This window comes from Trachurus japonicus, chromosome 21 (assembly GCF_045865225.1).
Source record: "Trachurus japonicus isolate A0001 chromosome 21, Traja_1.0".
NCBI lineage: Eukaryota > Metazoa > Chordata > Actinopteri > Carangiformes > Carangidae > Trachurus > Trachurus japonicus.
The window spans coordinates 27,609,177-27,623,075 of NC_140927.1; the positions used below are offsets into that span (position 1 = coordinate 27,609,177).

Consider the following 13,899-nt stretch of genomic DNA (forward strand, 5'->3'; position numbering starts at 1 on the left):
TTCGGAACAATTTCATGTCGGGGCTTCAATACCAGAGGGACATTACAGACGAGCAGCATGGAGGTATTTGGATGTTTTTTGGTGTGTCTTTTTGTTACGAAGAAAAGTGGTATCCATTTGCAACCGTTATATGGACATGCACTGATAATGAGTGCAATTTGAATTTTGGGTGAACTACCCCTTTAAATAGACTTTGAAACATCATTATCACTTGATGAAGCTTTCCCTCCTAGTGAAGGGCCCTGGTCACCACCACAGTCAGCAGCACCAGACAGGAGGACAGACAGAAGAAGACGGAGCGTGTCGACCCAGATCTGACCCTCGTCACTGTGTCACTCTGAGCAGGACCCCAGGAATCAGATCTGACCCTCATCACTGTGTCACTCTGAACAGGACCCCAGGAATCAGATCTGACCCTCATCACTGTGTCACTCTGAACAGGACCCCAGGAATCAGATCTGACCCTCATCACTGTGTCACTCTGAACAGGACCCCAGGAATCAGATCTGACCCTCATCACTGTGTCACTCTGAACAGGACCCCAGGAATCAGATCTGACCCTCATCACTGTGTCACTCTGAACAGGACCCCAGGAATCAGAGGCAACCTTCACCTACACATCAATCATAATGTGATTAAAGCTGTAGTCCAGTGATTTAGTATTACATTTCCATAAGGTTACAGGGGATCACAAGAGACAGATTAAAGACATAGTGGTGAAATGAAAGCAGCAGATGTTGAGCTATCCTGACTAATTCAACGGCCTCTGAGGGTCAGGCTTGAAAACACACTAGATCCTTCATCTCTGTTTTCCCTGACAGCATCTTTTAAACTCAAATATTCATAACACAGACGAACTCTGGAGCCACAGAAACCATTATAGAGTGACCTCTACTTGTAAAGCAAGGTGCAGAGTTTCTGTTGGTAATTGCGGAGCCTGTGAACCTCTAATGATCAGTTTTAACACAGTAATCAGACTCGTCTGCTCCATTGTCTTGCTATTGTTGAACGCTCTCTAGACTACAGCTGACTTCCTGTTCTTCCAGCGAACACCCTGCTCACAGCTACTTGTTCTGGGTCTGCCTCTTGGAAAGCAGTGAGTGTCTTAAAGTGAAGGGGACGTCTTCAGCCAACAGCTAATGGACTCTGGTCCCGTGCGCTGAAACATAAATATTATTAAAAGGATTTTAAAGATCTAAAAAGGAAGAAAAATTAAAATTACAGACCTTCAAATTGTCCGTGACAGTCCAAAGTCTAAAGAGAATGACTAAACTTCCAAAAATTCACATTTCTGTTATTTTCCAGAGAACTTTCCAAATGAGATCAATGCTTTACAAAGAGCAAATGCCACTGCAGTTGTTAACGTTCTCCACAGCTCTAATGTTTATTTGTGGTATTAAAAAAAACAAAAAAAAAACCTTGACACAAGACTCAGTTCGCTGGAAAAAGGCACTGCATTCACAAGCAAAACTGATTAGGGATGTCATTTTTTCCAAAACAACAGGACAGGAATGCACCATCATCGCAGCAGACTTTTATATCACTGCACATTTTCTACGTCAAGGCCGGCAAAAAAAAACAAAAAAAAAAAACATTTTCGGTGGGCTGCTTGTTTTTTTTTTTGTTTTTTTTTTAGGAAAACAGGTTGTTGAACCAGCTCTGCATAGAAAAATACTTTCATTTCAGTTTTCTGTGTGTGGATGTTTGTGTTGGCAAATGTCACTTTGGTTCGGGGATGTTTTTGCTCGACCTTTGACCGGAGCGCTGTGGGTCAAAGTTGGGACGGAGGGGAAAGGGGCGGGGCCTTTACCGCACATGAAGATGGATGGCGGCTTCCTGGGATGAGTGAGGGACTCTACTTGCTGCAAAGAGAAAGCTGCTGTCTGTCCGAGCAGACATGCAAACAACAGGGTCAGGGGGTGATTTACATAGATTTGTGTAGTGTCTGCACTCTGCACACACTACACAACTGTGCATGCATGACGATGATTTGCACAATATATACACACTATGACTGGGATTACAACAGAAGGAAAGTAGGTGATTCTCCTTATTCTTATGATTTCTATGTGTTTGAACATGTAAAAGGAAGTGTTTGCCTGGTCTGCAGCGACGCACCGGTTCGTATGTGAGAAATGGCAGGTGCATAGTTTTAGCGTGTATGTATCGCTTGTACATCTGGCCCCAGGTGTTTGACATGTCTCCACTGATATTTCACATTTGCTGTCTATTTATACAGTCAGAGGCAAACCATGCAGAACATGCCGTGCATGGGCCACTAGTTTTTTCATGATAGAAAGCAATATATTTTCATTTGAGTCACATATACTCGACAAACCTGTCCCCTGCTGCTACAACACATGATGTATAGGAATGGAGCTGACGACCCGTCGGCTTAATGTTATCAAAACAGGCGATGGTGAAAGTTTATCACAAGTTACAAATGTCACGTTGTAAACGCAGGTGTGCCAAGTTTATAGAAACGACAATATGCAACAGTTAGGTTATGGCGCAACTCCAACACTTTGACCTATCTTGTCTACATAGCTAAAAAAAAAAAAAAGTAGGCGAGAGGGTGTGAGAACAAGCAGCACTGGAATGTCACAACTCCTCCGACTGCACGTAACAAGTCCATTCACACTGAAAACAACTTGGCAAGGAGGAAAATCACAGTCTGCAGCCACAGACTGGTTTATTTAGGGTTTCTTCGCCTAATAAGGTGGCGCTTGGAACAACCTCTAAGAGAAATAAATATACTTTAATGGAATAAAAATGTTTGTTTTTTTCTAAAATGAATGAGTATTTAACCAAAAGTCCTTCAAAGCACCACTATTTGTATCTTTCTGGCAAACACGATAGTCATTAATCCATGTGAGATTCATTGGTCTTTGTTGACAGAGCCCATAATTAGTGACAATGTCCAGTTATCTGTACGAGACCACAGAGCCTGAACGCTGCAGCGACAGTGCAGCAGCAAAATGCAACAGAGACCAGACACATAAACTGTAAGATCAGTGACGCCGAGAGGCAGCAGAGCGACTTACTCAGCAGCTCGTCTGCCAACACCTCGGCTCGTCTGTTTCATTCAGAAGACAGCTATCATTTGCAGGTGGTGGAGATGTTGAGTGCGTGACTCACACATACAATGGACTCACGCACATGACTCATCAGATCTCCAACGCCATAAACCCGGGTGCCTGCAAGTCTAATCAATTTAAAGAAGAAACTTTGATCTTAATAACAAAAAACAACAACAATAGGACTGGGACTGTTGTAGGTGCTGCTGGTCGACAGGGTGGAGTGCGGTTTGCGAACAGTGAGGATGTGTTGTTTCCTAAAACCAGATTCCTGCGTGCTTCTCATTCCTGTCTTGGCTGTCAAAGGTGCTGCCAGTATATTTACTATGTGCAGCTCTCAGCTCTCCTTTCAGCTCCAGCCACTGTGAGGTCTGCTAACTCGCTCTAACCATGTTTTTGCACGTTATGACTCCCATGTATTTCCAATTCTTAAGAAGACTATGAAGCAATGGCCAAAAGTCTTAAAACTGAATGCCTCTTCCAATGAAACAATGGTTTCCAGTGAATTTCGCTAACATGCAATTATTCTGAATGAGCTGCTACCATGTGTCACAGTGGGGCTGATTAGGACTGGATGGCCTGAGTCCACTCCAGTCCACATCACGGCTAATATGGGCCGACAGCGTAGATATTAGGGCTCATCGCGATGTCGACGTGCACGATAAACACATCGCAAAAGGTTGATGAGTACGTTTTAGGGATGCACATTTAAAAAAATGTTCCCAACCATTAACCAACGTTATTAACCATTATCTGATAGATTAAAATGCTCTATTAAATGTCTGTGACCGGTGTCGATTGGCAAACCCGAGCTTCTATCGGCAATCAACAATGTTTTTTTTTTTCTTTCTTTCTATGAAACACAAACACACTGGCAGATGGAAGTTATCGGCCTCCGTTTCAGCCAATAGCAACAATCGATTGTAATAGCCGGGTTTCGCCCCATAGAGGGCAGTCACAAAATACACCAAGTTGAAATATTTTGACTAAAATGTCAAGAGTTGGACCAGAATCAATCCACAACAGTAATTCATACCCAAATGTATTTGTTTTCAGCAGAAAAACGTGGTTTGGTCCACTCCACTACAGGCCTGGTGTGTGTACTACAGCAGCGTAGTGAGTCGTTTTCAGAAAGACACAGTATGCACACCTGGATATTTACTTAGCCTATTTATCGCAAGTCATATCGTCATCGTGATATTGAACAGTGTGATCTCACATTTTGCTGATATCGTGGAGGCCTAGTAGATATTTTCAGAAAACAGCAGCGTTGTGGAGGTTTTCAGCGGCTCCTCACCTTTGAAGTAGCTCTTGACCCTCAGGTATCCCACGCTGAGGCGGAGGACCGACAGCTTGTCCAGGCGGGTGCGGACATCCTCGGAGAAGGGCAGCAGGTCCGTCAGGCGGTCCAGCTCCCCGTTCAGCCGATCCCGGTGTCGCTTTGAAGGGTTCGATTTAACCACTTCACTGCCGTCATTTTTCTTTCTGCGGAGCGAAAAAAGGAAACGGGGACAAAACCCCAAGAGCTGGTTATTGAAGCGTTCGCCGTGCCAGCTTGAAGAAGCCTGTCATTACGGCTGCTTGGACCATGACTGATTCAGTTCTTGGAGCTGGGATAACCGGCCCTGCCAGGCCGTGGCATCTGTTGTGGGGATGCAGCATGACACATGGCAATTAAACATGAGCAACATTAACTGTTAGCAGCGCTGCAAGCAGCTCCAGACCCACTCGGGGAAAAAACCAGGTGTCATAAAAGTTAGTCATAAATACTGCAGCTCCTCTGAGTCAACGTCAGCTCCATTGTTAAAGTGTTAAATAAAGGAGTGCTGTCGAAGCATGAGAGCTGCTGAACACCAGCACAATAATCATTAAATATTAGCACAACCAGATGATTCTCAACTGTGCCACATTAAAAGTTCTCACGGACTCACTTAGCATACCATTAGCATATTGTTTTTAGCTTCTTCTTTTTTTCATCCTCCTGCTGCTTTCGTACAATATTTATCTCATAACACATTAAAGGCTGTCAGCTGTACTTACGCATGGGCACAAATATCCATAATATCAAATATTAATCCTTTTCACTGCTTCGTTGCTTGTTGAACACTGAACATCGGCACGAGATAAATGTAAAATACAATAATGTAGTGATATTATTATTAAACGTTATGCTGCTTGAGCTAATTGAACATCCCAGAATCCTTTAGATGATAATTAAGAGTTGTTAAGGTTAATAACTGTAAATAAATCATGTGGATTGCTTACCTAGCTACAGCAGCGAACCATTAACTACTACTCTGAAAATAAATTAATATCATCATGAACAAAACTGTTAAATCACTAGACACATAAACCGGTCTCTTACTAAAAAAGAAAAGAAAAAAAAAACTCCTCTTTACTCTGTTTTTACACACATGAAAACAAGACAAAGTGGAGTTTCTTTCTCAAGGAAACAATTTCCAGTCCAGAGTAAATAGTAGAGACAGCAAAATACAAAAATCACCACAGCTCGTTCCGTTGGCTACTTGTGTGTAGTTTGTCAGGACACAATCCAGTTTTTCACCGTGACAGCAGCTTTATTTGCTCTGCTCGACTTTCTCTTGACCACCCATGCTCAAAAGCGCAGAGCACAAGCTCCCAAAACGAGGCTCAGTGGAGATACATGTCATTACTCACAAATCAGACACACATGCTTCACCGGGAGTGAAACCAAGTGTCGGTTGAAAAAGGGAGCAAATTGGGACGGCACACGACACCCCGCTGCCCGTCCTTCCTCCAGCACACACCTGCTGAGCGGCTTGTGGCTCGCAGACCCACCGACAACAAGCCGGCCCATTCACAAATAATCCTCACACTGCATCCAGTCTTAAAGACCCATTACACCCAGCTTCAGATATACATAAGCTCATTTCTGCACAGGCATCTTATTAATGTGGCAGCAAACCAAAATGCATGACAGACAGTATGTTTGGTGCTTTCACTGCTTGAGGTTTCTAGTTTTTCCTTCAGCCCTGATGGGAACTGTTGGCAGTAGCTACAGTCTAGGCCTGCGGTATAGAAAAAAAAAAAAAAAAAAAAGCCCGGAGATAAGTTGCCTTTGTAGGAATAATCTTCTACAAGTTGGGTCTAGTCAATGTAAAATGCTTACATTCCCCTAATTGTTGAGGGGAATCAGCTCTTGGATGAGTCAAAAACTCTTTTGCACGACTCGGCAACTCCACCGAGCCAGAGGTCTTGAGTTACAGGCTGTGAAGCTGCTTCACACCTTGGGACCCCCTTGAAAATGAGATGCTACATCTCAAGGGGCTATCCTTTAATAAATTCAAATATTCTTGGTCACTTTCAACTATATATTTTGACCAGATGAAGGGTTTCAGTCAGCGGATGTCTGGATCTGAAGTTAGAGAATAAAGCCAAACACTTCTTCAGCTCCCAGGCGGTTGGAGAAATCCATGTCCTGCTGTGCCCATTGGACTGATTTGGGGTTGGGTAAACCAACCCTCGCCCAAGAAACTGTGAAACTGCTTTATCCGTTTCCCAGTTTTAATCCCCTGGTATGGTTTGCGCGGTGGAGAAAAGGATTTCTCTTTGGATAATTCAGCTGCTGGTGAAAGCCTCCTGAACATCTGGTTGATAAGTTATCAGAGCAAACATCAAAAAAGGGTCGGCTGCAACCTCGGCTCCCTGATGTCTTGTGTCACCGGCGAAACACTGCCTTTAAATGTGATGCTGCGTTATTCAGTGCTGTTGTTGACTACAGACCCAATCTCCTTGTTGTTTACAACTACTTTCAGGTAGAAAACCAGCATGTCATTTGAATGAGAACAATAATAACGAATGACAGTTTAGCTAGCCTATATATATCATGTTTTTCACGCCACTATCACCGTTTAGACAAATCTGAAATGATTGAAGAAACATTACTATTTCTGTGTGCACGAGCAAAGCAGTTTTCTGTTGCTATGTGTTGTATTTATTCAGTTTTGGGGAATCACGGTGTCTAGAAAGCATCAGTGGCTCAGCTGACAGGGACAGCTAAGCTAACGGCTGTCGCTAAGCTAACATCAGGACGTCAGCTGTTAAAACCCTCCTGTTGTCGGACACGACATGAAACTACTCCAGTTAGCTCAGTCATGTTGGAACTCAGATATCCGCTGGAGAAAAAAAAATGTTTTCATGGAGCGTTTATTGAGTCACTGAGTTATTAAAGTTAAACAAGTAACGGTTAACCCAGCCAATTTACGATAACCATTACTAATTACAAAAACGTGCAATCATTGGCTTTATAGACTTCACAAACATAAGATTAGTCTAAACGGTGATATAGTGACGTGAAATATGAGATAGATATATATAGAGAAACTCTCATCTGTCACCATTGTTCTCATGCTGGATTTCTACCCGGAAGTAGTTGTACACAACAAGGCCATTCGTTCTATTGTTTTGATTGGGAGACTCTATAGGATTAAAGGCTCAGGGGTCAATGCTCTGTCAGAAACACATCTTTACATTCTGACTTGAGCACTGCGAAAAATGATAGTGTTGTGTTTTTTTTTTATTAAAAATAAATGATCAAGGTTAATGAACTTAATTGTTAACGGCTGCAACCATTTATTTCATGGTCAGATCAAACATGACTAACATGCAACTCCAAAGCTATTGATAGTTTTTCTATGTTTGCCCTCCAGCTGTTTAGACTGACTGAGTCCCAGCTCAAGCAGGAGGTGTCTATAAATCTTTACAAAGAGGAACTAATCAGCGGTCTATATTAGTCTGGCCAATCCTAATCACGTTAACTCCCGTGGTTTCGGCCTCAGTATCCTCAGCATCGACAGCAGCTTTTTTCAGGTCAACAACCGCCGCAGCATTTCTGCAGTTTCAGCCTTCAGATTCTCAACCGTTGCCTAAATTTCCCTCTCTCTACCAAAACTTTGGTTAATGATAGGCTATTAAATTTCCTCCGCTGCCACTGAATAGCCTGCAGGGAACAGAGCCTAAACTCAATTGCTGGCCGCAGAGCCAAGCCGTACCTTCTCAGAAAATGAAGTAGGACTGATCTCACTCTCGAGAAATGCCTCGTGGAGACAAAAGGCAGCATTCAGAACCATTTTTTCCACCTTGATTCGCTATGGATCACGGGGTTGAGCAGCAGACATCAGGGCGTTCAGTGCAGGGAAGAAAAAAAGACGGGTTTACCTCATGTATTGATTCCTATTGGGATTCCTTATCTCGCGACTGTGAAAGAGCAGAGCTCTAGTCTGAGCCATGAACCCAAACACCTCTGGCCCAGATGTAAGGCAGCGCATGTTGCACTCGGGGTCTGTTGACACACATTTGTCTGCTTAAAGAAGATGAAGCGTCTACTGCCTCCAGAGGGATGACTCAGTGGCTCGAAAGTATGAAAAGTGTGCTTTTTATACACATGTTTGGCTGCAGACAAACAAAGAAGACTGCAACTTTGGAAGTGGGACAGTATACAAAGGCAGCTTCTTGCCTAGAAAGAGCTTCCCAGACGAAAAAATAACACATGTTGTACATAAATGTGCGAGAACAAAGGCCGAGTTACGGCAAGAGCAGATCAATTTACCAATATCCAACTGAGCAGAGTGGCAGCAATTATTGTTCAACAGTCCAAGTGTTTTGAAGTCATACAATACCAAGGTTTTCTGACTTTCTGCTCACGCTGGGTGGAATAAAAAATAAAAAATACAAAAAAACATTCACAAAGGCAGATACAATGCCTCATTGAATGTGCCATGTCCACAGGAGCTCCACAGCTAATGCAGAGGCAATGGTGTGACATGAAAGAGGTGTATTTATCTCTGTTGTGGAGAAACTTGGGGACTCACTGTTGGGTACACACGGGATGCAGGAGACATTATTCATTTTCTAGGTGAAGGGAGAGGTCCACTCCTAAGTACCATCCTCCAGGAAGGAGCAAATCAAAAACTTCTTTTCAGAGGCAGACAGGTTTGTGCAAAAAGTTTCTTCCTTTCTTTTCTTTAAACAGCTCAGGGGGGCTGAAGTTTGTTTGGACTGAAACTCCTGGCGAGTGTAGTCCTGTAGGAAGCAGCCTCTTCAGCTGCCTCAGAGGTAAGGGAGGGAAGCAGCGGCTGCTTCTAGCTTATTATCACACATGCAAAGTGCCTCACGACTTTTACACACACAATGTACATGACCGCAGCCTGGGACATAACTTGTCTAAAGTCATTTTTTCGACTTCAAGGGCATGGGAGTATGTGTTTTATGTTTAACCCTCCTCCAACATGCAGCTATAAAACATGATGATATATTAGCCTAATGAAAAACCATTACAGCTTTCAAATTTTTAATGAGCTCGTAATAATGTAAAACAATAATAAAATGAGTTATCCTTGAGGTTGGGGGTTGTTAAAGTTACGTCAGATCAATATCCCAATAATTACACATCATTTGGGGGTAATTTCAAATTGTCTTTGATGGGTAATGCTTTTCCAGTAAGAGTGTTAGACATGATAAAAGTGTTTAACTCCTCTTTGAAAATGAAACAAAGGGCAAAGAACAAAGGGTAACTGCGTAGGTGTTCACCAGGAGTGTTTTGGCGTTCTGCCCCACCTCTTATCAGCATGTGTGTGTGTGTCTGCCTGTGTGTGTGTGTGTGTACACTTCTCACAACCCCTTGAGATTACAGTGCAAAACAATATTTCAATTGCTGAAGCATATTATCCCTTCTTACCAAGGATAGCATTGCTTGCTAAAATAAATAGCCACATTATAAAGTGTGTAACCTATAATCCACTTATGATCCACAGCGTTGGGTACACACACACTACACCCCAACACATTACCATTGTGCACTCTGGAGGGTTTTTAATGAGCCCTAAGCAGTGTAATTAACCCATATTTTCACAGTGACTATATTTCATAGCGACCTGTGGTGTTGTTTCTCAGCAGCAGTGCAGCCATAAGGAAGGAAGGATGCAGCAGCTTTCATATGAGCTGAGCTGCCTATCTCGTGTTGTGGGAAAAGCAATGCAATGCATCACTGTCACTCCTTGTTCTCTGGCTGTCAAACTTGAAGACTCGGGTGGCTTTATAAATGTGGGCTTGTGATGAGATGATGGTCGCCAATTTGGAACTCCTGAGTTTGCATTTTTTGGACGTTAAGCACATGGCCGAGCGCTTAAGTGGTTAAATGCACGAGAACAATGTTGCCTGTGCAAACACACACACACGAGACTCGGTGCATAGAAAACATTAAATAGGTACTTTTAATCACATAGCTAGTTGTATTCATGGCAAAAGAGACTGACTGGCAGCGCACACAGAAGGAATTCTGGGTAATAAAACAGAGAATTTGGATGGGCAGATCTGCCGTGGAATGCCCCTGTTGAGTGACCACAGCTTTTTACAGTCGGGGCTCAGTGGTGCCTTTGTGCAGCTGAGCCCAGCTGGGCCGTCCAGGAAACCTCAGCCCTTCATTGCACGGTCCCCACATCTTCAGAAACACAGACGTCTGCATACAGACCGCCTCTTTATTTTGGGATTTACACTGGGAACAGCCTAGTATACGCACACACTCGCTATACACTCACAATTTTCACAATAGGACTTCATATCTAGGTCATATCTAGTCAGAGTTACATTCAAGAGCAGTGATGTTGATGAACATTTAATTGGATTTACTGTAGTTTTGTTGTCTAGTGTAGTGCTGATCAGTGGCAGGAAGTGTAAAAGTAAATTGCCCTCTGGCTAAGCCCCGCCCCCTCCACTCACTCGGACAAACAGTCAACGTTCGGTGACAGTTGCTATGGCAACAGCTGTCACCGTAGAGACGTTTCACAGGAGGCAATTGATGGTTTTTGGAGACAGAAAGATTAAATATGATCTGGAAGTCACCAAAACTTAACTTAACTTTACTGCTATGACTGCCGTTTGCCGCGAAATGCCGATAGCGACGGGCTAACTTCTGTTAGCCTGTCTATGGAGTTTTGCATTATACGTTAGCATTAAGCTAGCGGGCTTTATGCTTAGTTGTGATACTGGCTAACATCTAAACATCTCTGACAATATGTTGCCTCAAATACGTTGTTGACTTAACTTAGAACAGATGTAGACATCCTTGTTAAGTTTATCCAGGTTTAGTTGGTGTTGTGGTCTACTGCATAACTTTATCCAGAGCAGACACTTCTCTCGGTTGAGATGTGGCTTGGGAAAAGGGTTAAAAAATCCCCCCCGTGGCCTCTCAGGATACCTAGTGTCAGAGTTGCATGTAGCCATGAACACCGTTTGACCATTTTAAACTTAAAATGTCAAGAAAAAACATATAAAGACGAATGAAAACCGACTAACTGCAATGCATTTCAATGGTTGTGGAAGCAGAGAATGTCCGAGTGTATGGGCTAGCTATGCGCACTGTGATTGGCTCATCGTGTTTGGGGGCGTGGCTTAGCCATAGGTCAATTGGATGCTCAAGTGTTCAACTTTACTCCAAGCATGAAAAAAAGCAATCACTCTTTTTGCTCTATTTTGGTCTCCTCCACTGCCTTATTCCTAAAAAAACATTTAACCTTTTGGCTACTAATGGTCAGCAATCTGCGTTGGTATAAAGGGTTTATTAGAGCTTTTGCTGCTGAAAAACAAGGCTGATAATAGCTGGAAAAACAACACTCAATAACAACGTGACTGAAAGCACACACAGACACATTCATCGAGCCAAGGTGTCCACAGAAATGAGTGTTAATCCTCTGTGGGTGTGCCACTACTAGCTACTCTTGTCTCATCACACGCAGTCATGTGATCTGTTGTTTATATAAATACATTGATGAGTGCAGCTTTGAGGAATTTACTCAACTTCAACAGGAACAGACCTGAAACTAGTTTAAAAGCAGGATTAACGCCAGCCAGGTGAGATCACCTGAATCATCTAATATAAATTACTCAATTAAAGCAAAACAAATATCTATCTATCTATCTATCTATCTATCTATCTATCTATCTATCTATCTATCTATCTAGTTAGTTTGCATGTTAAAGAAGCAGTTAAAACAGCTTCAGTTTACGTTTCAAAATCAATAGAAATCAATTGAAATCAATAGCAGCTTTGTTGGAAGAGTTACTTTCTGATAGAGCTGCACAATAAGCAAATATATATCATCTTAAATGTGATTAAACAGTGTAATTGGTCGTTTTTTTGTCGTTCATATCTATCTATCTATCTATCTATCTATCTATCTATCTATCTAGTGGTGTTACACTAAAATGTGTCCCTATAAAATGTGATTAAATGTAAAGTCCCGTGTACACTATGTAAATAAATGTACTGGTTTACTGTGTAAAACACTTTTTTTAAAAAGTTAAGAAGAACAAAACAGGAGGGGGAAAACACAGAGGAAAAGACACACACACACACACACACACACACACACACACACACACACAGCCAGCACTGATCCCAGAACGATGAAGCGCGAGGCTGTATCAGATTACAATAACATACTCGCATACAGCTCCCCCCCTCCCCTCCCCTCCTCTCCTCCCTCTCTCCCTCTCTCCCTCTCTCTTTCACTCCCCCTTCAGTCCCCCCCCCCCTCCCTCCCTCCTCCTCCCCCTCCCTCCTCCTCGGAGCATCGCGTGAGAGCAGCAGCCGACTCTCCAACTTGATTGTGATTAATGCGCGAGGGCCAGATATCCATGCCAGATCCGAGCTAGACACACACTTCTTAAGGTGGTCCGAAAAACTACACACAGAAGGAAGAAAAAAAACAGCACAAGAGACCAACACTCACTCACTCTCAACTCACAAGCAAACTTTTACCCTGTTGTAGGCTACTTGTTGATATCACAACTTTTTTTTTTTTTGCTTTACAGTACAAATACACGCCTGAAACGTCGGTGATAGACGTTAACAAGTGTAAACAATTCAGTTTACCTTAACTTTTTTTTTTTTTTAAAGCAACACTATCCTTGTCTGTTTAACGTGTAGAACTTACGTAAACTTAACCGTTTGTTTTTTATTTTTTGGTTGTTGGTCAACGTGTAGCATAACAGACAGAATTCTAGGTTCAGTATCAACGCCATGGGCTCGGTAACGTTAGGCTATAACTGTTATAAATGTGTAACTTGAACATTAAAAGTTAAATTAAGCACACACACACACACACAAAAACAAAAGTCTTACTGTTTGAGAACAGGCTTCTTCCTCTTCTTGTTAGCATAAGTCCCCGAGTTTCCCAACATGGTGTCACTTATGGTCTTTTAACGTTCACAACAAACTTGACGTTGGGTTAACATTTGGTTTGGCTCGCAAGCTGCTCACTCCCCCTCGGCCGCCGTCGAGGCTTCCTTCATCCGGCTGCACGGCGACAACAGGACGGTGGTGGCGGTGGTGGTGGTGGTTCAGCGAAGTCCAACTTCCATGTTCACACAGAGACACAGCGAGAAAGGAAGAGACTAGAGAGAGAGAGAGGAAGCGAGGGAGGGAGGGAAAGATAGATAGATAGAGAGAGAGTCAGAGAGAGAGAGAGAAAAAAAAGCTCCCGGGGTACGCGGAGGTTTTGCAGCCGCGTTGACAGGTCCTGTGGGCGGCCACCGTGGCTGACCTTGGTCGGTGCTGCTGCTGCTGAGTGGAGCTGAGCTGTGGCAGTGAACAACTAAAGTTTTTGTGAAGGGGTGGAGGAAAGAGGAGTTAAGGAAAAAAAAAAAGAGTTTGGCACAGGATTTAGCCTATATCCAACTCCAACCCACCACCTTCTTCTTGGATAAACAACGCCGCTTTAATATTATTATTATTATTCTGAGTCACTTAAGTTTTTCTCTTTTTCTCTCTCTCTCTCTCTCTCTC

General features: G+C 42.9%; 1 protein-coding gene across 1 annotated transcript in view; it reads right to left on the reverse strand.

The window, feature by feature from the left end:
- Positions 1 to 13,899, reverse strand: part of LOC146965411 (aryl hydrocarbon receptor-like) — a 43,561-nt gene extending 29,662 nt beyond the window's left edge. The window contains exons 1-2 of the mRNA XM_085766229.1: positions 13,237 to 13,899; positions 4,375 to 4,562 (exon numbers count right to left, since the gene is read on the reverse strand). Coding sequence (XP_085622355.1) covers positions 4,375 to 4,562; positions 13,237 to 13,295 — 247 coding nt within the window. The 5' untranslated portion in view covers positions 13,296 to 13,899. The remainder of the gene's footprint in view (positions 1 to 4,374; positions 4,563 to 13,236) is intronic.